The sequence below is a fragment of the Pristiophorus japonicus genome, chromosome 9 (assembly GCF_044704955.1).
Source record: "Pristiophorus japonicus isolate sPriJap1 chromosome 9, sPriJap1.hap1, whole genome shotgun sequence".
Classification (NCBI taxonomy): domain Eukaryota; kingdom Metazoa; phylum Chordata; class Chondrichthyes; family Pristiophoridae; genus Pristiophorus; species Pristiophorus japonicus.
The window spans coordinates 149552239-149579589 of record NC_091985.1 but is presented as its reverse complement, the minus strand read 5'-3'; the positions used below and the strand labels follow the sequence as shown (position 1 = coordinate 149579589).

Genomic DNA, 27351 nt, shown 5'->3' with positions numbered 1-27351 from the left:
CCAACCAGTTCTCTATCCACGTCAGTACATTACCCCTAATACCATGTGCTTTGATTTTGCACACCAGTCTCTTGTGTGGGACCTTGTCAAAAGCCTTTTGAAAGTCCAAATACACCACATCCACTGGTTCTCCCTTGTCCACTCTACTAATTACATCCTCAAAAAATTCCAGAAGATTTGTCAAGCATGTTTTCCCTTTCATAAATCCATGCTGACTTGGACCGATCCTGTCACTGCTTTCCAAATGCGCTGCTATTTCATCGTTAATAATTGATTCCAACATTAATTGATGTCAGGCTAACCGGTCTATAATTACCCGTTTTCTCTCTCCCTCCTTTTTTAAACAGTGGTGTTACATTAGCTACCCTCCAGTCCATAGGAACTGATCCACAGTCGATAGACTGTTGGAAAATGATCACCAATGCATCCACTATTTCGGTGGCCACTTCCTTAAGTACTCTGGGATGCAGACTATCAGGCCCCAGGGAATTATCGGCCTTCAATCCCATCAATTTCCCTAACACAATTTCCCGCTTTATAAGGATATCGTTCAGTTCCTCCTTCTCACTAGACCCTTTGTCCCCTAATATTTCCGGAAGGTTATTTGTGTCTTCCTTCGTGAAAACAGAACCAAAGTATTTGTTTACTGGTCTGCCATTTCTTTCTTCCCCATTATAAATTCACCTGAATCTGACTGCAAGGGACTTACGTTTGTTTTCACTAATCATTTTCTCTTCACATATCTATAGAAGCTTTTGCAATCTGTTTTTATGTTCCCAGCAAGCTTCCTCTCATACTCTATTTTCCCCCTCCTAATTAAACCCTTTGTCCTTCTCTGCTGTATTACAAAATTCTCCTAATTCTCAGGTTTGCTGCTTTTTCTGGCCAATTTATATGCCTCTTCCTTGGATCTAACACTATCCTTAATTTCCCTTGTTAGCCACGGTTGAGCTACATTCCCCACTTTATTTTTACTCCACACAGGGATGTACAGTTTTTGAAGTTCATCCATGTGATCTTTAAATGTCTGCCATTGCCTATCCACTGTCAACCCTTTAAGTATCACTCGCTAGTCTATTCTACCCAAATCACGTCTTATACCATCGAAGTTACCTTTCCCCAAGTTCAGGACCCTAGTCTCTGAATTAACTGTGTCACTCTCCATCTTAATGAAGAGTTCTACCATATTATGGTCACTCTTCCCCAAGGGGCCTTGCACAACAAGATTGCTAATTAGTCCTTCATCATTACACATCACCCAGTCTAGGATGGCCAGCCCTCTAGTTGCTTCCTCAACATATTGGTCTAGAAAACCATCCCTAATACATTCCAGGAAATCCTCCTCCACCGCATTGCTACCAATTTGGTTAGTTCAGTCAATATGTAGATTAAAGTCGCCCATGATAACTGCTGTACCTTTATTGCACGCATCCCTAATTTCTTGTTTGATGCTGTCCCCATTCTCATTTCTACTGTTTGGTGGACTGTACACAACTCCCACTAGCGTTTTTCTTCCCTTTGGTGTTCCGTAGCTCCACCCATACCGATCCCATATCATCCAAGCTAATGTCCTTCCTTACTATTGCATTAATTTCCTCTTTAATCAGCAACGCCACCCCACCTCCTTTTCCTTTCTGTCTATCCTTCCTAAATGTTGAATACCCCTGGATGTTGAGTTCCCCTGGATGTTGAGTTCCCAGCCTTGGTCACCTTGGAGCCATGTCTCCATGATGCCAATTACATCATATCCGTTAACTGCTATCTGCGCAGTTAATTTGTCCACCTTATTCCGAATACTCCTCGCATTGACGCACAGAGCCTTCAGGCTTGTCTTTCTAACATCCTTTGCCCCTTTAGAATTTTGCTGTAATGTGGCCCTTTTTGTTTTTTGCCTTGGGTTTCTTTGCCCTCCATTTTTACTTTTATTCTTTCTATCTTTTGCTTCAGCCCCCATTCTACTTCCCTCTGTCTCCCTGCATAGGTTCCCATCGCCCTGCCATATCAGTTTAACCCCTCCCCAACAGCACTAGCAAACACTCCCCCGAGGACATTGGTTTCGGTCCTGCCCACGTGCAGACCGTCCGGTTTGTACTGGTCCCACCTCCCCCAGAACCGGTTCCAATGTCCCAGGAATTTGAATCCCTCACATCTGCACCACTCCTCAAGCCATGTATTCATCTGAGCTATCCTGCGATTCCTACTCTGACTAGCATGTGGCACTGGTAGCAATCCTGAGATCACTACTTTTGAGGTCCTAGTTTTTAATTTAGCTCCTAGCTCCCTAAATTCGTCTTGTAGGACCTCATCCCGTTTTTTACCTATATGCACCAGGACAATTGGCTGTTCACCCTCCCCCTTCACAATGTGCTGCACCCACTCCGAGACATCCTTGGCCCTTGCACCAGGGAGGCAACATACCATCCTGGAGTCTCGGTTGCGGCTGCAGAAACGTCTATCTATTCCCCTTACAATTGAATCCCCTATCACTATCGCTCTCCCACTCTTTTTCCTGCCCTCCTGTGCAGCAGTGCCACCCACGGTGCCATGGACTTGGCTGCTGCTGCCATCCCCTGATGAGTCATCCCCCTCAACAGTACCCAAAGCGTTGTATCTGTTTTGCAGGGGGATGACCGCAGGGGACCCCTGCACTACCTTCCTTGCACTGCGCTTCCTATTGGTCATCCTTCCCCTATCTGGCTGTGTAACCTTTACCTGCGGTAAGACTAACTCACTAAATGTGCTATTCACGACATCCTCAGCATCGCGCATGCTCCAGAGTGAATCCACCCGCAGCACCAGGTTCGCAATGCACTCTGTCAGGAGCTGCAGCCGGATACACTTCCGGCATATGTAGTCGTCAGGGACACTGGAAGCATCCCTGACTTCCCACATAGTACAGGAGGAGCATAACACGTGTCTGAGCTCTCCTGCCATGACTTAACCCTTAGATTAACTTAATTTGGCAACAATAATGCTAAAAGTTACTTACTGATAAAGAAAAGAAAAAAAATTACTCACCAATCACCAGCCAATTACTTACCCCCTTGGCTGTGATGTCACCTTTCGATTTCTTTCTACTTTTTTGCCTTCTCTCCCAGCTGCAGCTGCACCAGCTGGCCTTTATAGGCCGCTCTGACATCCCCGAACCTCTTGCCGTGATGTCACACTTCGTTTTCTTTTCCTCCCAGGTCAGGGAAACAAGACAAAGCAACACCTCCCGCTCCCACTTGCCCGAACTCTCCCACTTACCAAACTCTTGCCTTGGCACTCTGACCTGCCGCTGCACTTCAAGCAAGATTGCACCAAGCCCCCTCTTTTTATACTGTTCCTGGCTGACTCACTGACCTATTTAGGGAACCAGTTTTTACGAGCTGCCCAATTAACTAAGTTAGCTTGCTTATTTGTCTCTGCTTAAACCTACAAGAATCCTATCTGTTTAATATTGCAGTTTTACTTAAACTTGTAATCTTATTTTACTAGAGATTGTCACTAGTAATTTACACCAACCTTGAAATGGTTTAAAAGGGATTAACCCTTAAAGTTCTCCCACTTACCAAACTCTGACTTGCCGCTGCACTCCTTATTGAATGGCGGAGCAGGCTCGAGGAGCCTTATGGCCTACTCCTGTTCCTTTTTCTTATGTTCTTATGTTCTTATTATCGTTTCTAAAAACTTCCCCACTACCGATGTTAAACTGACTGGCCTGTAGTTGCTGGGTTTATCCTTGCACCCATTCTTGAACAAGGGTGCAACACTTGTAATTCTCCAGTCTTTTGGCACCACACCCATATCTCAGGAGGATTGGAAGAGTATGGCCAGTACCTCCGCAATTTCCATCTTTACTTCCTTTAGCATTCTAGGATGGTGCCCATCCGGTCCTGGTAACTTATCAACTTTAAGTACAGCCAGCCTTTCAATTACCTCCTCTTTATTAATTGTTATCCCATCCAGTATTTCAACTGCCTCTTCTTCCAATATAACCTTGGCAACATCTTCTTCCTTGGTAAAGACAGATGCAAAGTACTCATTTAGTACCTCAGCCATGCCCGCTGCCTTGCTTAGTTCTTCTTTTTGGTCCCTAATTTGCCCACCTCTCCTCTTACAATCTGTTTACTATTCATATGCCTATAGAAGACTTGGATTCTCTTTTATGTTAGCTGCCAATCTATTCTCATACACTCTCTTTGACCCTCTTATTTCCTTTTTCATTTCCTCTCTGAACTCTCCACATTCAGCCTTCTCAGAGTAGAAGGCTCACACATGCCATTTGTGCAGCAGATTATACTTCCCTCACTTTTGTCAGCAGAAAGGGATATTGCTCACATACAGACAAGATGTGACCACGGGCAGAACAAGTGTGTAAATAATTGCTTGTTTTCTGTGCACATTTCACAATGTACACATCTTGATGGAATCGGAGCCTCCACAACTGTTCAGGAGAAAACATGGTGGGCTGCTGGGAGACCTGGGCTGCTGGGAGACCTGCGCTACCTGCTCAAAACTTCACTGCTGGCACTTTTGTGGAACCACTGCATACCTCAAGAAAGGCCCCATAATGATGTATACCTCGTAGGGAAGAAAATATATTCAATCACGTATTTGGATTATGAAAGCAACACTTCCAATGACAACAGCAGCTTGCATTTATATATTGTCTTTAATGTAGCAAAATGTCCCAAACGCTTCACAGTAACATTTAGGACCGAGATGAGGAGAAACTTCTTCACTCAGAGAATTGTTCACCTGTGGAATTCTCTACCGCAGAAAGTTATTAAGTCCAGTTCGTTAGATAGATTCAAGAGGGAGTTAGATATGGCCCTTACGGCTAAAGGGATCAAGGGGTATGGAGAGAAAGCAGGAAAGGAGTACTGAGGTGAATGCTCAGCCATGATTTTATTGAATGATGGTGCAGGCTCGAAGGGCTGAATGGCCTACTCTTACACCTATTTTCTATGTTTCTATAATCAGTCATCAATGGACATTGAACCAAAGAAAGAAAAAGGAGGAGAGGGAGGTGTAGAAAAGGAGGGGCTTAAGGAGGGAATGTTAGAGTATGAGTCGAAGCGGATACAGGCATACCACCAAGGATGGGAAGAGGAAGGGGGGAATGTAAAGGGGATGTACGCATTCAATTTTTATACAAGGTCTGAGCCAGGATGAATTAGAGATTTGACTCTAGGGGAATCAAGGGATATGAGGAATGGACGGGAAAGTGGAGTTGAGGTCAAAGATAAACCATGATCTTATTGAATGGCGGAGCAGCTCGAAGAGCCATATGGCCTACTTCTGTTCCTAATTCTTATGTTCTTATGTTCTTATGTCCTTAGATGAAGAAGTCACATTTATATAGTGCCTTTCATGACTTCAGGACATCCCAAAGCGCTTTGCTGCCAACAAAATACTTTTGAAGTGCAGTTGGAAATTTGCGCACGTGGTCCCGTAAACAGCAAGGGATAAGCCATACGGCCCCTCAAGCCTGCTTCGCCATTCAATAAGATCATGGCTGATCTGATCATGGACTCAGCTCCACTTCCCTGCCCGCTCCCCTTATCCCCTTATCGTTTAAGAAACTGCCTATTTCTGTCTTAAATTTATTCAATGCCCCAGCTTCTACAGCTCTCTGAGGCAGCGAATTCCACAGATTCACAACCCTCTGAGAGAAGAAATTTCTCCTCATCTCTGTTTTAAATGTGGACCACTTATTCTAAGATCGTGCCCTCGAGTTCTAGTCTCCCCCATCAGTGGAAACATCCTCTCTGCATCCACATTAATGATTTGGATGAAGGAATAGAGTGTAATATCTCCAACTTTGCAGATGACACTAAACTGGATGGCGGTGTGAGCTGTGATGAGGATGCTAAGATGCTGCAGGGTGACTTGGACAGGTTAGGTGAGTGGGCAAATGCATGGCAGATGCAGTATAATGTGGATAAATGTGAGGTTATCCATTTTGGGGGCAAAAACACGAAGACAAAATATTATCTGAATGGCGGCAGACTAGGAAAAGGGGAGGTGCAACGAGACCTGGGTGTCATGGTTCAGCAGTCACTGAAAGTGGGCATGCAGGTACAGCAGGCGGTGAAGAAGGCAAATGGTATGTTGGCCTTCATAGCTAGGGGATTTGAATATAGAAGCAGGGAGGTCTTACTGCAGTTGTACAGGGCCTTAGTGAGGCCTCACCTGGAATATTGTGTTCAGTTTTGGTCTCCTAGTCTGAGGAAGGACATTCTTGCTGTTGAGTGAGTGCAGCGAAGGTTCACCAGACTGATTCCAGGGATGGCTGGGCTGTCATATGAGGAGAGACTGGATCAACTGGGCCTTTATTCACTGGAGTTTAGAAGGATGAGAGGGGATCTCATAGAAACATGTAAGATTCTGACAGGACTGCACAGGTTAGATGCGGGAAGAATGTTCCCAATGTTGGGGAAGTCCAGAACCAGGGGACAGTCTTAGGATAAGGGGTAGGCCATTTAGGACTGAGATGAGGAGGAACTTCTTCACTCAGAGAGTTGTTAACCTGTGGAATTCCCTGCTGCAGAGAGTTGTTGATGCCAGTTCACTGGATATATTTAAGAGGGAGTTAGATATGGCTCTTACGGTTAAGGGGATCAAGGGGTATGGAGAGAAAGCAGGAAAGGGATACTGAAGGAATGATCAGCCATGATCATATTGAATGGCTACTCCTGCACCTATTTTTCTATGTTTCTACCTTGTCAAGCCCCCTCATAATCTTATACATTTCGATAAGATCACCTCTCATTCTTCTGAATTCCAATGCGTAGAGGCCCAACCTACTCAACCTTTCCTCATAAGTCAACAACCTCATCGCCGGAATCAACCGAGTGAACCTTCTCTGAACTGTCTCCAAAGCAAGTATATCCTTTCGTAAATATGGAAACCAAAACTGCACGCAGTATTCCAGGTGTGGCCTCACCAATGCCTTATATAGCTGTAGTAAGACTTCCCTGCTTTTATACTCCATCCCTTTGCAATAAAGACCAAGATATCATTGGCCTTCCTGATCACTTGCTGTACCTGCATACTATCCTTTTGTGTTTCATGCACAAGTACCCCCAGGTCCTGCTGTACTGCGGCACTTTGCAATCTTTCTCCATTTAAATAATAACTTGCTCTTTGATTTTTTTCTGCCAAAGTGCATGACCTCACACTTTCCAACATTTTACTCCATCTGCCAAATTTTTGGTCACTCACTTAGCCTGTTTATGTCCTTTTGCAAATTTTTTGTGTCCTCCTCACACATTGCTTTTCCTCCCAACTTTGTATCATCAGCAAACTTGGCTACGTTACACTCAGTCCCTTCTTCCAAGTCGTTAATATAGATTGTAAATAGTTGGGGTCCCAGCACTGATCCCTGCGGCACCCCACTCATTGCTGGTTGCCAACCAGAGAATGAACCATTTATCCCGACTCTCTGTTCTCTGTTAGTTAGCCAATCCTCTATCCATGCTAATATATTACTCCCAACCCCGGGAACTTTTATCTTGTGCAGTAACCTTTTATGTGGCACCTTGTCAAATGCCTTCTGGAAATCCAAATACACCACATCTACTGGTTCTCCTTTATCCACCCTGTTCGTTACATTTAAGGCGATTAGCAAAAGAACTAACGGCAATGTAAGAAAAAACTTTTTTACACAGAGAGTGGTTAAGATCTGGAATGCACTGCCGAAAAGGATGGAGGCAGAGTCAATTTTATCTTTCAAAAGGGAGTTGGATGAGGAAAGAAAGAAATGCTTGGATTTGTATAGCATCTTTCACGACCATGGGGCATCCCAAAGCTTTTACAGCCAATGAATACTTTTTGGAGTGTAGTCACTGTTGTAATGTGGGAAGCGCAGCAGCCAATTTGCACCCAGCAAGCTCCCACAAACAACAATGTGCTATTGACCAGATAATCTGTTTTTATTATGTTGATTGAGGGATAAATATTGGCCAGGACACCAGGGATAACTGCCCCTAATCAAAATAGTGCCATGGGATATTTTATGTCCACTTGAGAGAGCAGACAGGGGCTCGGTTTAACATCTCATCTGAAAGACAGCACCGCACTCCCTTAGCACTGCATTGGATTGTCAGCTTAGATTTTTTTTTGGTGCTCAAGTCTCTGGAGTGGGACTTGAACCCACAACCTTCTGACTCAGAGATGAGGGTGCTACCCACTGTGCCACCGATGACACACTAAGTAGCAGAAGGAAAAAAAATTACAGGGCTACGGGAAAAGGGTAGGGGAGTGCAACTAGCTGAGAGGCACCACGGGCTCGACAGGCCAAATGGCCTTTTTCCGTGTTGTAACTATTCTATGATTCTATGGAGCCTTCACCGTATTCGTCCTGTATCATGTGGCAGAAGAAACCCAACCATGTTATAGCAAGTACTATGATGCCACGGTCTGCCATCCAGTGCAGGAAGAAGTTTAATGACCCCACAGTAGCGGCCAAGGTGACTAAAGGCTTCAGAAAAATGCACAAATCACTATCTGCGCCACAAGCCTCACACACTGCTCAATGCATCACACCCCCATCACTCACCTACCACCAATCTCTACCTATCACCACTTGCACCTCACAATCATGGTTTCATTTCACCCTCACAACCTTACCACTGCTGCAACTCTCATGCCCACATTTCACACCTTGCACACACTGACAGCTATGACAGGCACATCACCCAAACACATTGCACCACACACATTGACACACATCTCTTTCTATTCATGGAATCATAGAAGTTTACAGCACAGAAGGAGGCCATTTCAGCCCATCGTGTCCATACCGGCCAACAAGAGGCTATCCAGCCGAATCCCACTTTCCAGCTCTAGGTCCGTAACCCTGCAGGTTACGGCACTTCAAGTGCACATCCAAGTACTTTTTAAATGTGGTGAGGGTTTCTGCCTCTACCATCCTTTCAGGCAGTAAGTTCCAGGCCCCCACAACCCTCTGCATGAAGAAATTTCCCCTCAAATCCCCTTCTATCAATTACTTTAAATTTATGCCCCCTGGTTGTTGACCCCTCTGCTAAGGGAAATAGGCCCTTTCTATCCACTATATCTAGGCCCTGCATAATTTTATACTCCCCTCAGTCTCCTCTATTCCAAGGATAACAAATCTAGCCTATCTAATGTGTCCTCATAGCTTAGATTCTCCAGTCCCGGCAACATCCTCGTAAATCTTCTCTGTACCCTCTCCAGTGCAATCACGTCCTTCCTGTAATGCGGTGACCAGAACTGCATGCAGTACTCTAGCTTATGGCCTAACCAGTGTTTTATACAGTTCAAGCATAACCCCCCCTGCTCTTATATTCTATGCCTCAGCTAATAAAGGCAAGCATTCCGTATGCCTTCTTAACCACCTTATCTACCTGGCCTGCTACCTTCAGGGCTCTGTGGACCTGCAATCCAAGGTTCCTTTGTTCCTCTACACTTCTCAGTATCCTACCATTTAATGTGTATTCCCTTGTCTTGTTAGCCCTCCCCAAATGCATCACCTCACACTTCTCTGGATTAAATTCCATTTGCCACTGTTCTGCCCACCTGACCAGTTGATTGATATTTCCTGCAGTCCACCGCTTTCTTCTTCATTATCAACCACACAGCCGATTTTAGTATGCAGGCCCAGCTGGAATATAGTCGGAGGGAGCAGCAGGAAACAGGCAGGGTGGGGGAGGGGGGTGAGGCTGCAATGCAGGACTTCAGCCAGTTCGAGGATCGAGTTCTCCAGATCATTGGGCGGCATGTGCTCGAGGCCATGGCAACCGGCGAAGTTGAACCCCTTTGGGATAACAATGGTATCTTCATTCCTAATTCTTCTTCTCACATCCCATGTCCCCCTCATCCCACAATCTCTTCTAATTTTCCAGCTACTCATGCTGTATGCATGCATATCTAGCTCCTCCATTCCTCACCATAACCCGACTTTTGCACCTTTCTATCTTCACATAATTAACAAGCACCCGAGCAGCCTGTCCCTGAAGAGAGCGAGGGGAGAGAAGAAAAGGACAAAGGAGACTGCATCTGTCACTCATAGACACCAGTTCAGAAACTGGCACTATGTATACTTTAGAGCCTAGTGTAGTAGCGGGATCTTCACAAGGTAAGGCACTGGGCACGAGTGGCTGCAGCAAGGCCAGGGGGAAAGGATGGCTCGGGGGCCAGCTCCCTGGAGGGTGAATTAACGTGCGAGTTCTGCTGCACAGGACTCAGATGAAGACCTCGATGCGGCAGTCTTCTGAAGAAGGGCGATGGGCATGCACACCCCATTTCCAGCCTGGAAATGATGGTCCACTCCCAAAGAGATTGTTGACCCAGACATAATAGTGCGCAAGATGGGCAATGTCGGAGCTTCCATCGCAGGAGAGGCGGAAGCGACCCAACATCATAATGCTGCAGCGGAAGCTCTGACTGCTCTCGTGCAGTCTCTGCTTGGTGCTATCGAAACTCGACTGCAGACTCACCATGATGCCACCTAAGCTCTGACTGCTGTCATCGTGGCTGGGTTTACCAGTATCGACTGAGGCTTGCAGGTGTCTCAGCATCCCAGCACATGCAGAGGCATTACCCCGGGGAGTGTGGCAGTGGGTCAAGGTGACTGCATTCCTGTTCCCACCACTGCCACTTTGCCATTACCCTTGCTGCTGCCTGTCAGCTAGTCAGCCCAGACTGCTACTGCCCATGCTGAGGTGGCGCTGTGTACAGCCAGTCCTTTTAGGGCCACAGCTGCTTAAGGTCGCCCAGCAAGGCCATCTGAAGTCTCCCATACGGAAACCCAGCAGCCTTCCACCAGCCATGCTGTAGCCACAGCGGGAGCACTTCGTAGAAGCACTGGAGTCGGAAAAGGCACACCAACGATAGGTTCTAAGGGATTGCACAAGGGTAATTCCTGTAAATATGTGTTCACTGATTTTTAATCAATATATTAACTTTGTTTGGAATCTTTTGTGGTGTCTTTCATTTCAGTTTTGTGTCCAGGAGGACGCTGTGATATTCCGTTTCAGAGGGATGGTATGATGGAGATGTGGTGAGCAACAGGATCCGGGGTTTCATTCACTGAAATCGGAGTCTGATGAGCCGTTCGCAGATAGCCCGTCCAGAAGGGCAGTTAGCTACCTGCCTCCTTCATTCCTCCCTCCTCTTCCTCATCCTCTTGCTCCTCATCTTGTTTCTCCTCCTCCTCCTCCTCTCCATCGTCGTCCTCCTGAGGTGGTCCTGCAATCCCTGGTGGCAAGGTCTGTCCCCCAAGTTGTGAAACATGCAGCAGACCACCACAAATGGCACACCTGCTCCGCAGAGTACTCCTCCTGAGCGGTCACCGCAGTGGAACCATTGCTTCAGTAGCCCGATGGTCTGTTCGAAGATTTTCCTGGTGAAAGCTCGGCTCTCATTAAATGAGGGTTGGGCATGAGTGTTGAGGTTATGGAGGGAAGTAATGAGCCAGGTAGACAGCAGATAGCCATTGCCTCTGAGCAGCCACCCTCGAGTTTGCTGTGGTGGCTGGAAGAGAGCTGGCACACCAGGCTGACGCAGATTGAAGGCATCATGGCTGCTGCCAGGACAGCAGGCATTGACATTGAGGAATCGCTGGGTGTGGTCGCACACCACCTGCACATTAAGTGATTGGTAGCCTTTGCGGTTGCAGAAGATCTCAGGCTTGTTTTGCGGCGCCAGCAAAACCACCTGTGTGCAGTCGATGGCACCCTACGCCATGGGGAAGCAAGATGCCAACGCTCCTCTTATTCAGACTCGCAGCATTGTTTGAGGCCTTGAAGTAAGGTGCCCACCCACTATTTCAATAGCATTGCTGAGGAACATCAAGAGCTTTGGTGAGATTCAATTCCCTCAATCAATATAGTAAAACTAAAGTTACCAGCCCTTACACAAAAGCAAAATACTGCGGATGCTGGAATCTGGAATAAAAACAGAAAATGCTGGAAATCTCAGCGGGTCAAGCAGCATCTGTGGAGAGAAAGCAGAGTTAACATTTCAGGTCAATGACCCTTCATCAGACTCTTACCAGCCCTTCCCTTGTGTGCAAACATTGGATTGTGTTTCATGTGCACTCTTACTTTTTTGATCCTCTAGGTACATGTTTGACACAAATCCAAAACTGGCAGAAAGGTATCCTTTTTATGAAGATGAATGGAGCAGGACAGTATACGATGATTACACATCCACCTACAGTGATCACCACCCCCACTTCTGGTTTGTGGTATTCAGGTATGAACTGAAAACACAGTCCTCAGCAACATACCTGAGGTTTTTGTCTGTGTGTACTTTCAGAACGCTATACAACATTACTTTCTATTATAATAATTAGCTAGTGGTTCTTTTATGTTCATTAGACTTTTAATTCCGTGATTGCTAATGATCCTGTGCATTGTTGCATTGTGCCTGGTTCACTATTACAATATACAGCACTTGACTGTACTGCAACTCATGTATTTGCACTGTGCAATGTAACAAGTGTATTGCCATTGAGAATAAGCACTGTACAACTATTACAGACAACATTTTGGCCCTTGATTATCCTTATTCCCAGTCTTGTTTTTCTAACATAATTGCATGAAGAAGGCCCTTTGACCCATCTTGGTTCATCCAGCCAGAGAGATCCCAGTAATCCCAATTATTTCTTAAATGATTCCAGGCTTTTTTTCCTCCACCACTCTATCTGGAAATTTATTCCCCACATTGATGATAAACTCCAACCTATAACATAGAAAACACAGAAACATAGAAAATAGGTGCAGGAGTAGTCCATTCGGCCCTTCGAGCCTGCACCACCATTCAATAAGATCATGGCTGATCATTCCCTCAGTACCCCTTTCCTGCTTTCTCTTCATACCCCTTGATCCCTTTAGCCATAAGGCCATATCTAGCACCCTCTTGAATATATCCAATAAACTGGCATCAACAACTCTCTGCGGTAGGGAATTCCACAGGTTAACAACTCTCTGAGTGAAGAGGTTTCTCCTGATCTCAGTCCTAAATGGCCTACTCCTTATCCTAACAAAGTGTCCCCTGGTTCTTGACTTCCCCATCATCAGGAACATTCTTCCTGCATCTAACCTGTCCAGTCCCGTCAGAATCTTATAAGTTTCTATGAGATCCCCTCTCATCCTTCTAAACTCCAGTGTATAAAGGCCCAGTTGATCCAGTCTCTGCTCATATGTCAGTCCCGCCATCCCGGGAATCAGTCTGGTGAACCTTCACTGCACTCCCTCAATAGCAAGAATGTCCTTGCTCAGATTAGGAGACCAAAACAGAACACAGTATTCCAGCTGAGGCCTCACCAAGGCTCTGTACAACTGCAGTAAGACCTCCCTGCTCCTATATTCAAATCCCCTAGCTATGAAGGCCAACATACCATTTGCCTTCTTCACCACCTGCTGTACCTGCATGCCAACTTTCAATGACTGATGAACCATGACACCCAGGTCTCGTTGCACTTCCCCCTTTCCTAATCTCTGCCATTCAGATAATATTCTGCCTTCGTGTTTTTGCTCCCGAAGTGGATAACCTCACATTTATTCACATTATACTGCATCTGCCATGCATTTGCCCACTCACCTAACCTGTCCAAGTCACCCTGCAGCCTTTTAGCATCCTCCTCACAGCTCACACCGCCACCCAGTTTAGTGTCATCTGCAAACTTGGAGATATTACACTCAATTTCTTCATCTAAATCATTAATGTATATTGTAAAGAGCTGGGATCCCAGCACAGAGCCCTGCGGCACTCCACTAGTCACTGCTTGCCACTCTGAAAAGGACCCGTTTATCCCGAGACTCTGCTTCCTGTCTGCCAACCAGTTCTCTATCCACGTCAGTACATTACCCCCAATACCATGTGCTTTGATTTTGCACACCAATCTCTTGTGTGGGACCTTGTCAAAAGCCTTTTGAAAGTCCAAATACACCACATCCACTGGTTCTCCCTTGTTCACTCGACTAGTTACATCCTCAAAAAATTCCAGAAGATTTGTCAAGCATGATTTCCTTTTCATAAATCCATGCTGACTTGGACCGATCCTGTCACTGCTTTCCAAATGCACTGCTATTTCATCTTTAATAATTGATTCCAACATTTTCCCCTCTACTGATGTCATGCTAACCGGTCTATAATTACCCGTTTTCTCTCTCCCTCCTTTTTTTAAACAGTGGTGTTACATTAGCTACCCTCCAGTCCATAGGAACTGATCCAGAGTCGATAGTGATACGTCCTTACTATACAGTATAAATGCACACGAGGCCCGTGCTTGAGAGAAGGTCAGTCTGTGACCTGTCCTTTATTCCTTAGCACTCAAGTGATGAAGGTGGGTGGTGCTTCCCCTTTTATACCTGAAGGTGCAGGTTAGGAGTGTCTCCCACCTAGTGGTCATTGTTCTCACGGTGTACAACTTAGGTCAGATTGTACATGGGTTACAATGCTGGTTGAATACATGACATCACCTCCCCCCCAAAGTCTTATTGGGATCACAGGTTGAGTCTCTCTGGTGGTTTACGCTCTCTTGTAGAGCGCCTGAGTTGGAGCTCCGGTTGTTGGGCGCTGGCCTGAGTGTCTGCTGTTTGCAGTGCCTCAGGCCTATCCAGACTGCCCACAGTGACTGGGCTCTCCTCCCTTTAGTTCCGGTGTCCGGTCACCTGTGGTGGAGTGAACTCTACATCATGTTCTTCCTCTGCTTCTTCTATGGGGTTGCTGAACCTCCTTTTTGTTTGATCCACGTATTTGCGGCAGATTTGTCCATTGGTAAGTTTAACTACCAGCATCCAATTTCCCTCTTTGGCAATCACAGTGCCTGCGAGCCATTTGGGCCCTGCAGCGTAGTTGAGGACAAAAACAGGATAATTTACATCAATACATGGCACCCTCGCATTCCTGTCATGGTAGTCATATTGTGACTGGCGCCTGCTCTCGACAATTTCTTTCATGGTGGGGTGTATAAGGGATAGCCGGGTTTTGAGCGTCCTTTTCATTAGCAGCTCTGCAGGTGGAACCCCTGTGAGCGAGTGTGGTCGGGATCTATAGGCCAACAGGAGGCGTGATAAGCGGGTTTGTAGGGAACCCTCTTGGATTCTGAGCATCCCCTGTTTGATTATCTGCACTGCTCGTTCTGCCTGGCCATTTGAGGCCGGCTTGAACGGTGCCATTCTGACATGGTTAATTCCACTGCCTGTCATGAAGTCCTGGAATTCAGTGCTTGTGAAGCACGGGCAATTGTCGCTGACCAAGATGTCCGGTAGACCGTGGGCGGCGAACATTGCCCGTAGACTTTCTACCGTGGCAGAGGCTGTGCTTGAATTTAAAATGACACACTCGATCTATTTGGAGTAGGCGTCTACTACAACCAAAAACATTTTTCCCATGAAAGGACCTGCGTAGATGCGTGACCAAAACTTGGCGGGCCATGACCAGGGGCTAAGGGGGACTTCCCTTGGCGCATTGCCCAACTGGACACACGTGTTGCACCTGCGAACACAAAGTTCCAGATCTGCGTCTATCCCTGGCCACCAAACGTGTGACCTGGCAATTGCCTTCATCATGACAATGCCCGGGTGCTCATTGTGGAGTTCTCTGATGAACACCTCTCTGCCCATGTGGGGCATGACTACACGGTTTCCCCACAGGAGGCATTCGGCCTGAATCGAGAGTTCATCCCTGCGCCTGTGAAATGGTTTAAATTCCTCAGGGCATGCCCTGTACGTGGCTGCCCAGTCCCCATTCAGGGCACATTTCTTGACTAGAGACAATAGCGGGTCTCTATTTGTCCAGACTTTAATCTGACGGGCTGTCACGGGTGAGCCTTCGCTTCTGAAAGCTTCAACAGCCATGACCATCTCAGCAGCATGCTCGGTAGCCCCCTCAATGGTGGCTAGTGGGAGCTTGCTGAGTGCATCAGCGCAGTTTTCGGTGTCCGGTCTGTGCCGAATTGTATAGTCATAGGCGGCTAACGTAAGTGCCCACCTCTGTATGCGGGTTGATGCGTTTGCATTTATGGCCTTGTTGTCGGCCAAAAGGGACGTTAGGGGTTTGTGATCTGTCACCAGCTCAAATTTCCTGCCAAACAGATACTGGTGCATTTTCTTTACAGTATATACACATGCGAGCGCCTCCTTTTCTACTATCCCGTAACCCCTTTCTGCCTGGGACAGACTCCTGGAGGCATAAGCTACCGGCTGTAACTGACCCTTGACATTGACATGCTGCAACACACACCCGACACCATAGGACGACGCATCGCACGTTAACACAAGTTTCTTACATGGGTCGTATAGTGTAAACAGAGTGTTGGAACATAACAAATTGCGTGCTCTATTAAAAGCCTTTTCCTGGCTGTCCCCCAGACCCATTCGCGACCTTTGTGCAGGAGCACATGTAGCGGCTCTAGCAGCGTGCTCAATTTGGGAAGAAAGTTACTAAAATAGTTCAGGAGCCCCAGGAACGAACGCAGCTCCGTCGTGTTACGGGGTCTGGGTGCTCTCTGGATCGCTTCCGTATTGGACGCATTTGGGCTGATCTCGTCTGCTGCTACCCTCACCCCAGGAATTCTACCTCTGGAGCTAGGAAGACGCACTTCGCCTTTTTCAGTCGCAGCCCTACCCGGTCCAGTCTGCGTAGCACCTCCTCCAGTTTGTGGAGGTGTTCTTCAGTATCATAACCCGTGATGAGGATGTCATCCTGAAAAACCACCGTCCCTGGAATCGACTTGAGGAGACTTTCCATATTTCGTTAGAAGATTGCGGCGGCCGAGCGAATCCCGAACGGACATCTGTTGTACTCAAACAACCCCTTGTGTGTCATGATGGTGGTCAGCTTCTTCGACTCACTCGCCAGCTCCTGGGTCATGTAAGCTGAGGTCAGGTCCAATTTTGAAAAAAGATTGTCACCGGATAGCGTCGCAAAGAGGTCCTCCGCTCTCGGTAGCGGGTACTGGTCTTGGGGTGACACCCGATTGATGGTGGCCTTGTAATCACCACATATCCTGACTGATCCATCCGCCTTGAGCACCGGCACGATCGGGCTCGCCCAGTCACTGAATTCGACTGGCGAGATGATGCCTTCCCTCAGCAGGCGGTCCAATTCGCCTTCTATCTTTTCCCACATCACGTACGGCACCGCTCTGGCCTTGTGGTGTACTGGCCTGACGTCCGGGTTTATGTGAATCACTACCTTGGCCCCCATGAAAGTGCCGATGCTGGGTTGAAATAATGAGTCAAATTTGTCCAGAATCTGTGAGCATGATACTCGCTCCACAGAGGAAATTTCATTGACATCGCCCCATTTCCAGTTCATGACAGCAAGCCAACTCCTCCCCAGTAGTGCGGGACCGTCCCCTGGGACAATCCAGAGTGGTAACCTGTTCTCCGAATCTTTGTGGGGCACGACTACTGCCTAGCACCGGAATGATCTGCTTTGTGTAAGGTCGTAGCTGTGCGGCAATCGGCGATAATTTTGGCCTCCTGGCCTTGGACACCCACAACTTTTCGAACTGTTTGATACCCATCAGGGACTGGCTGGCCCCCGTGTCTAGCTCCATTAATACTGAGATGCTATTGAGGAGCACTTTCATCATTATCAGTGGCGTCCTGGTGTATGAACTGTATACGTGCTCCACATGAACTCACTGAACTTCAGCTTCCAGCGATTTTCCTCAGCGTTCACTTCTGCAATTTCTGCAGGTATTTTGCTCATCTCTGCAAACTCTGGCTGAGTGTGTGCCTCCACACCTCCAAAATGAGCTGCTGTTGGAAACAAAAGGTCCCTTGCCAGTCGATCGTCTCTGACTGCCCCTGTGACTGTCCTTGAATGCGCCATTAACAGGTGTTGATGGCCCCATTACTGGCCGCATTGTCCCTTGCAATGGCGTGAATCGCCGTTCAGCTTGCCATTGTCTCTGTCGAACTCCCTCTCTGGGTTCAACTACATGTTGGGGCATGCCCGATTGCCCTTGTCTGCCTGGAGAACTGTGTGCTGCTTTAACAATGTTGAATCTCTGTCCCAACCATTGCTTAACACAGTACCTCTCGTCTGTTCTGCTAGTGGCCATGCTCGCGTGGTTTAAATCCCAGTTTCTCATCGCCATTGATACGTCCTTACTATACAGTATAAATGCACACGAGGCCCATGCTTGAGAGAAGGTCAGTCTGTGACCTGTCCTTTATTCCTTAGTATTCAAGTGATGAAGGTGGGTGGAGCTTCCCCTTTTATACCTAAATGTCCAGGTTAGGAGTGTCTCCCACCTAGTGGTCATTGTTCTCACAGTGTACAACTTAGGTCAGATTATACATGGGTTGAATACATGACAGATAGACTGTTGGAAAATGATCAGCAATGCATCCACTATTTCTAGGGCCACTTCCTTAAGTACTCTGGGATACAGACTATCAGGCCCTGGGGATTTATCGGCCTTCAATCCCATCAATTTCACTAACACAATTTCCCGCTTTATAAGGATATCCTTCAGTTCCTCCTTCTCACGAGACCCTTGGTCCCCTAGTATTTTCGGAAGGTTATTTGTGTCTTCCTTCGTGAAACCAGAACCAAAGTATTTGTTAACTAGTCTGCCATTTCTTTGTTCTCCATTATAAATTCACTTGAACCTGACTGCAAGGGACCTACGTTTGTTTTCACTAATCATTTTCTCTTCACGTATCTATAGAAGATTTTGCAGTCAGTTTTTATGTTCCCAGCAAGCTTTCTCTCGTACTCTATTTTCCCCTTCCTAATTAAACCCTTTGTCCTCCTCTGCTGTATTCCAAAATTCTCCCAGTCCTCAGGTTTGCTGCTTTTTCTCACCAATTTATATGCCTCTTCCTTGGATTTAACACTATCCTTAATTTCCCTTGTTAGCCATGGTTGAGCCACCTTCCCCATTTTATTTTTACTCCAGACAAGGGTGTACAATTGTTGAAGTTCATCCATGTGATCTTTAAATTTTTGCCATTACCTATCCACCGTCAACTCTTTAAGTATCACTCGTCAGTCTATTCTAGCCAATTCACGTCTCATACCATCGAAGTTACCTTTCCCCAAGTTCAGGGCCCTAATTAACTGTGTCACTCTCCATCTTAATAAAGAATTCGACCATATTATGGTCACTCTTCCCCAAGGGGCCTCGCACAACAAGATCGTTAATTAGTCCTTTCTCATTACACATCACCTGGTCAAGGATGGCTAGCCCCCTAGTTGGTTCCTCGACATATTGGTCTAGAAAACCATCCCTAATACACTCCAGGAAATCCTCCTCCACCGCATTGCTACAAGTTTGGTTAGCCCAGTCAATATGTAGATTAAAGTAGCCCATGATAACTGCTGTACCTTTATTGCACACAACCCTAATTTCTTGTTTGATGCTGTCCCCATCCTCATTACTACTGTTTGGTGGTCTGTACACAACTCCCACTAGTGTTTTCTGCCCTTTAGTAACATGGTTCTTTTTAGAATTTCCTCAATATGACTTTGTTCAAAGGTCCACAAGGATCAAAATTGACAAGGGGAGCGGTTTATATCCATTTGAAGATTTTACAATTTGTTTTAACAGCAGAAACAATTCAGATATGAAAGGTATGCAGTTAGAGTAACATCGGATGGGAATTTAATTGGAGCTGCTTCCACTGTATCGCCGTTTATGCGTGTAATTGGGGTTTCCACCATACTTCCAATGAAGTTAGGGTGACAAAGCAAGAGAAAATTCCCAGCCATAATTGCCACTTGAGTGATTCAGAATGATTACTAATATTGCAAGTGTCAAATTCCATATGTACGCTGATGACACCTAGCTCCATCTCTCCACCAGTTCTCCTTATCTCATGACGACCTCAGCATTGTCCGGTTGACTGCCCAATGTCAACTCATGAATGAGTTACACACTTCCTTCAACTGTACATTGGCAGCACCAAAGCCATTACTTTAGGTGCCCACCACAAACTTGTTCCCTTACCGCTGACTCCATCACCATCAACAGCAGCAACTTGTATTTAAATAGCACCTATAACATAGCAAAACATCTCATGCTTCACAGAGGCATGTAATAAGACAAAAATGAATGGCAAGCATAATACAGATATTAGATGGGGTAATCAAATGTTTCGTCAGAGAGGTGGATTTTAAGAAGAGGTATGTGGCGAGACGAAGAGGAATTCCAGAGCTTCCAGCCTAGACAGCTGAAGACGCAGCCGTCAATGGGAGTACCTGAAGAAAAGGAGTGGATATTTTGAGGAGGGGGTAATGTTGGTGGTCTTGAAAGAGATGGGACAGTATCTAAGGAGAAGGAATGAGGTCAATGGAGCTGAAGGTGGGTCTCATGGACAAGGTGAGCTCAGAGAAGTCATGAAGCGAAATAGGAGACAAACTACAGAAAGACATTGGCTCAGGACTAGGGCAGGGGGAACCCTTGAGGGAGGTTTGTCTTGGTAGATAAGAGGAAGGGGGATGCAGTGGAGGTAGCTGAATGGACAGTCTCAATCTTAATGACAAAGAAGACCATGAGCTTCTTACACTTGGAGGTGAGGGTGGAGGGGGGCAGGGAAAAGGGTTTAAGGCGATGGTTAGTAGGGGAGAAAAAAAGGATGATCCTGCAGTAGTGAGCTGTTTTGGTAGAGGAGACCAGAACCCGATAGTGCTTGATATGGTCCAGCCAAATCTGATGATGAATCGCTAAACCAATTGTGCACCAGCTATGTTAAAGTCTGTGCCCCTTGGACTCGGCAGGAAGATGGGAGCCATACCTGGGTGAATGACTGGGATGGGAGAGAGTAAACGTTTAAACTTCCCATCTTTTTACTCAAACTTGCCCAGATTGTGCGAACTGTTGGGAGTCCTGCTCGGCCCTGAGCTGAACTCTGCCCATTAGTAATTGGAAATTGCAAACGAGGTGTCCCGATAGGTACACCAATTTGCATATGCAAGCAGCCTACTGCCTGTTTTTTTTAATTCGTTCACGGAATGTGGGCGTCGCTGGCAAAGCCAGCATTTATTGCTCATCCCTAATTACCCGTGAGAAGATGGTGGTGAGCCTCTTTCTTGAACCGCTGCAATCCGTGTGGCGATGGTACTCCCACGGTGCTGTTCGGAAGGGAGTTCCAGGATTTTGACCCAGCGACGATGAAGGAATGGCGATATGCTTCCAGATCAGGATGGTATGTGACTTGGTGGGGTGGTGTTCCCATGTGCTTGCTGCCCTTGTCCTTCTAGGTAGTAGAAGTCGCGGGTTTGGGAGGTGCTGCCGAAGAAGCCTTGGCGAGTTGATACAGTGCATCTTGTAGATGGTACACACTGCAGCCATGGTACGCCAGTGGTGGACGGAGTGGATGTTTAAGGTGGTGGATGTGGTGCCAATCAAGCAGACTGCTTTGTCCTGGATGGTGCCGAGCTTCTTGAGTGTTGTTGTAGCTGCACTCATCCAGGCAAGTGGACAGTATTCCATCACACTCCTGACTTGTGCCTTGTAGATGGTGGAAATGCTTTGGGGAGTCAGGAGGTGAGACACTTGCCACAGAATACCCAGCTTCTGACCTGCTCTTGTTGCCAAAGTATTTATGTGGCTGGTCCAGTTAAGTTTCTGGTCAATGGTGACCCCCAGGATGTTGATGGTAGGGGATTCAGCGATAGTAATGCTGTTGAATGTCAAGGGTGTAGGAGACTGTTGGAGGCGGTAGTGCTGGGCGACCATTTACGGGCTTCAGGCGGACATTGGGCATTCAAGTTTATGTTGTTTATCCATTTCAGCTGCTGAACAGCTCGTAAATGGGGTGAACATCATTTGAAAATTGCCCCCCACATTCCACGTAGCAGAATATCAGTGAAAAACATTTCCCATAAGTTTCTCCATTATAGATTAACTTGTTTCCTTTGAACGTGAAAAATCATCAGGACTGAATCAGCATATCTGTCATTATCCGAGTCTATTAAGTTGCAAAAATCCACAAAAATGAACTCTGAAATCAGTTTCAAAAGAACAAAATAATTTCCCAGTATATATTTTCTAATACACACACCTCTGCTGCATGTTTCTTCGTTCTACATTTACACTGTTACCACAGCAACATTCCAACTATGGATGTGAGATGTAAAGGTCAGTGTTATGTAATGTGTGTATCGTCCCAGTACCTTAAATGTAATGTAAGTACTATGCCACACCACAGAGGGCGCTGCGGTGGGAAACCCTGGTAGCACCTGTAACAAGGACTATATAAGGCTGACCACCACACCTGGGAGGCACTCTGGAGCTGAACAATAAAGGACGAAGGCCACAGCAGTTAGACTTACACCAGACCGTGTGGAGTCAGTGATTGACCGTGGCAACGAGGAAGCGGACGAACTCCACGCAACCATGGCTACTCTGGGCTCGCTAAAGGATTTTACCGTGGGCAATGATTGGGAGGCCTTTACGGAAAGGCTCAAGTACTACTTCACAGCAAACGATCTGACGGAGGACACGAACGCAATGAGAGAGAAGCGTAAGGCGATATTGCTCTCCAGTTGTGGAGATGAGGTTTACTGTCTCGTCAGGGATTTACTGGCACCTGGGAGCGCCAGGGACAAGTCATACGAGGAGCTGACTGAACTCATTCGTGACCAGTTGAAACCGAAGGAGAGCATCCTCACGGCCAGATACAAATTTTATTGTCACTGCAGACCTGAGGGCCAGGATGTCACCAAATATGCTGCGGACCTCAGGAGACTCGCGGCGCCGTGTGATTTTGGGGCACACCTTGACTAGGCTTTGCGGGACGTTTTCGTTATGGGCCTCCTTCACAAACTGTTAGCCATGGAACCCACAGTCACTCTGACAAAGGCCATCGCCATCAGCCGGGCACATATGACCTCAACTTGCAGCACCAAGCAAATGATCCACACAATCTCGAACCCGGCAGGCACTGTCCACAGGATAGCACCCACCACGGACAAAACTGCAGAACGTGGCTTTGCCTGGGGCAGAGAGCACGGACCTCGGGATCCTGGAGCTCAGAGTCCGCCAAGGGGGGCCAATCAAGCAGCACCATGCTGGCGTTGTGGAGGAAACCATGGGGCTCACCGGTGCAGGTTTGCGGAGTAAAGGCCACCTTCAGCGTATGTGTAAAAGAAATCAGACTCACCATGTGGCTGAGGAGATGGGGGATGATCCACTGTTCAGCGAAGAGCAGGTAGGAGAAGATGAGGTGCTTGGACTGTATACGTGCACCGACGATTCGCCCCCAGTGATAAGGGAAGTAAAAATCAACGGCGTCCCAGTGAGTATGGAAGTGGACACGGGCTCGGGTCCGTCGTTGATGAGTCGAAGAACTTTTGATAAACTGTGGATTAACCCAACTGCACGACCCAAGCTGGTCCCGGTCACGGTGAAGCTGCGTACCTACACCAGGGAACTGATACCTGTTCTTGGCAGAGCGATGGTGCAGGTGTCCCACGGGGCCGAGATGCACGCTTTACCTCTGTGGGTCATTGCAGGCGATGGGCTGACGCTCCTCGGCCGGAGGTGGATGGGGAAGGTCCGTGGGAGCTGGGAAGACTTCATTCCTCCACAGGCTGCTGCTCCCCGGGGTGCTGCCGTGCCCCGGGTCCCCAGAGAGCAGTGCCGACCGAGCTGGAGCTGCAGCCTCAATCCACCCACAGGCAAGTCCCAGGCCCGGATCTCACACAGAGACCCTGCAGCCTCAGCCCCCACAGGCAAGCAGCCCTGCACAGAGGGGCCTAGTGGGGGGAGGGGGGGGGGGGGGAGCCGGCAGGGCGCTGCGGGCGGGGTGCTGAGGGATCCAGGGGCCGGCAGAGGAAGAGGCCCGCAGAGGAAGAGGCCGTTGGGCAGGCCCCGCCGAGGAGCTGGTAGCGTCGGGTGGCGGAGGCCGCGGGGGACGCGGCAAGTGCGGCCGCTGGAGAGGCCACGGCGGCCGCAGGAGAGGCAGCAAGTCAGGTGGCAGAGGAGGGGAGCAGAGGCTGCGACGGCGGAGGGCATTCGGAGTGGCAGAGAAGAAGATGGCGGCGGCATCGTGTCGGAGCTGCAGAGCATCAAAGATGGCGGTGCCCAAGGAGAAGCCTCGTGGAATCCTCCTGCATCAAAGATGGCGCCTTAAAGCGGAAATGCACCTGGGAGTCTTAAAAGGGCCTTACAAAGAGGTGGTCCCCACAAAGGACTTCTGTTTGGCAGAGCGAGACTAAAATGAGCTATGTTAATGTGAGATAGTGAATTTATAATAAGAATTACCTTTTTTATGCTGAATGGCCACTGTATTTGTGTAAAATAATGGATGAAGTACAATTAATGATAACGGCTAACAAGGAAATCAAGGTTCCGCTACCAGTCAATAACCAGTTAATGTACCAGATAATATGTACCATATTAACGCACTGTCTATGCCCACCTGCCTTCCGTTGGACAAGTGTAATGTTATGTAATGATGTGTGTATCGTTGTCCTGCGTCCAGGTGGGGGGGGGGGGGGTGGGGGAGGTGATGTTATGTAATGATGTGTCTATTGTCCCAGTACCTTAAATGTAATGTAAGTACTATGCCACACCACAGAGGGCGCTGCGGTGGGAAACCTTGGTAGCACCTGTAACAAGGACTATATAAGGCTGACCACCACACCTGGGAGGCACTCTGGAGCTGAACAATAAAGGACGAAGGTCACAGCAGTTAGACTTACGCCAGACCGTGTGGAGTCAGTGATTTGTGTGCTACATACACCACAGTCAGCTTGTGATCAAACCAGGCACCCAGGTTGTAGGGTGCCTAATCCAGCCTGAGTGGGCAGCTGGGAAGTAATACCAGAGGATTGTACATGCTTTTGGCTTCAATCTTGTAAATCTCCTCTGTACCTTCTCTCATGAAAATACATCCTTCCTGTAATGTGGTGACTAGAACTGAATGCAATACTCTAGCTGTGGCCTAACTAGTGTTTTTACAGTTCAAGAATAACCTCCCTGCTGTTATATTCTATGCTTTAGCTAATAAAGACAAGTATCCTGAATGCCTTCTTAACCACCTTATCTGCCTGTCCTGCCACCTTCGGAGATCTGTGGACATACACTCCAACGTCCCTCTGTTCCTCTACACTTGTCAGTGTCCTACCATTTATTGTGTATTCCCTTGCCTTGTTAGCCCTCCCCAAATGCATTACCTCAGACTTCTCTGGATTGAATTCCATTTGCCACTGTTCTGCCCACCTGATCAGTCCATTGATATCTTCCTGCAGTATACAGCTTTGTTCTTCATTATCAACCACACAGCCTATTTTTGTATCATCTGCAAACTTCTCAATCATACCCCCTACATTCAAGTCCAAATCATTGAAATATATCACAAAAACAAGGGACCTAGTACTGAGCCCTGCGGAACCCTACTGGAAACAGCCTTCCAATCACAAAAACACCCATCGACCATTACTCTTTGCTTCCTGCCTCTGAGCCAATTTTGGATCCGACTTGCCACTTTGCCTTGGATTCCATGAGCTTTTACTTTCATGACCAGTCTGCCATGTGGGACCTTATCAAAAGCTTTGTTAAAATCCATATAGACTACATCAAATGAATTACCCTCATCGACCATCCTTGTTACCTCCTCAAAAAATTCAATCAAGTTAGTCAGACACGACCTTCCCTTAACAAATCCATGCTGACTGTCCTTGATTAATTTGTGTCGTTCTAAATGAAGATTTATCCTTCCCTCAGAATTTTTTCCAATAATATTCCAACACCGAGGTTAAGCTGACTGTAATTACTCGGTCTATCCCTTTCTCCCTTTTTAAACAACATTACAACATTAGCAGTCCTCCACTCCTCTGGCACCACACCTGTAGCCAGAGAGGATCAGAAAATTATGGTCTGCTATTTCTTCTCTTGCTTCTCTTAACAGCCTGGGATACATTTCATCTGGGCCTAAGGATTTATCCACTTTCAAAGATGCTAAACCCCTTAATACTTCCTCTCTCACTATGTTTATTTCATCCAATAGTTCAACTCCTCCTCCCAGATTGCAATTTCTGCATTGTCCCTCTCTTTTGTGAAATCAGACGCAAAGTATTCATTAAGAACCATACCCACGTCTTCCGCTTCCACACACAGGGTACCTTTATGGTCCCTAATTGGTCCTATTCTTTCTTTCGTTATTCTCTTGTTCTTAATGTATTTAGAAAACATCTTTGGATTTTCCTTGATTGTACTTGCCAATATTTTTTCATGCCCTCTGTTTGCTTTCCTAATTCCCTTTTTAATTTCATCCTGTACTTTCTATACTCCTCCAGGGTTTCTGCAGTATTAAGCCCTCGGTATCTGTCATAAGCTTCCCTTTTTTTCTTTATCCTACCCTGTATGCCCCTTGACACCAGGGGGCATTAGATTTATTAGTCCCATCCTTTTTCTTTAAGGGAACATACTTGCTCTAAGCCCTCACTATCTCTTTCTTGAATGCCTCCCACTGCTCTGACACTGATTTACCTTCAAGTAACAGTTTCCAGTCCACTTTGGCTAAATCACATCTCAACTTAGTAAAATTGGCTTTCCACCAATTGAGAACTTCTATTCCTGGTCTGCTTTTTCTTTTTCCATAAGTATCCTAAATCTAACTGGATTATGATCACCACCACCAAAATGCTCTCCCACATATAGGGCTCAATTTTCCCAGATGCTGTTTTTTGGCATATTGCAAGAGTTACGCCTGTTTTTTTTGGCCCCCGACTACTCCAAAAAAAAACGAGCAAGTTTCCCTGTTCTATTTTTTGAAATTGGTGCTGCGCAGCCTGTCCTTTAGCTTCTGGGGGAGGCGCCTAATGTCTGTGCTGAAAAAACAATGCCCACCCACTCTTCTGCACTTGTGTGAAAAAAATGACATTTTTTACGTGACTGCTATGGGCTTGCGTGCCCAGTACAGCCCCCGGCCTGCATTCGGATATTTTTAAAGACCCAGTTGTGTATGAGAACTTTAATTTTCAGTGGAAAAATCGGAGCTGCAATGCGGCTCAAGGACCAAAAATTTCTCACAGGATGAAGTGGAGGCACTAGTTACTGTAATTGAGGCCTGATGGCACGAACTGCACACCAGCAGAGGTCACATAAAAGTTTCACCCAAAGAAATGAAGAAACAATGGAACCAACTTGCAGAAGACTACTGTGCAATGGTGACCACCCCGTGATCTGGAGGCTAGTGCAAAAAGAAGTGACAGGACCTTGGTCAAGTAGTTAGTGTAAGTAATATTTTCATTTATTCATTGGAATTGCAATTATAAATGTGACCATCTGTATATGCCCACCTAGCAGAAAGACACCCTCTCTAAAAAGTTATATTTTCATCTTTGCAGAGAAAGGTGGCACACAACAAAAGGGAGGAGGCCCATGCGGGCTAGCCATGCTTC

General features: G+C 46.9%; 1 protein-coding gene across 7 annotated transcripts in view; it reads left to right on the top strand.

Moving 5' to 3' along the window:
- The window catches only part of adgb (androglobin), a 513562-nt gene that overhangs the window by 406693 nt on the left and 79518 nt on the right, over nucleotides 1-27351 (top strand). For all 7 annotated transcript variants that reach the window (XM_070889961.1, XM_070889958.1, XM_070889959.1 and 4 more), the window contains one exon: nucleotides 12094-12228. In XM_070889961.1, the coding sequence (XP_070746062.1) occupies nucleotides 12094-12228 (135 nt within the window). The remainder of the gene's footprint in view (nucleotides 1-12093; nucleotides 12229-27351) is intronic.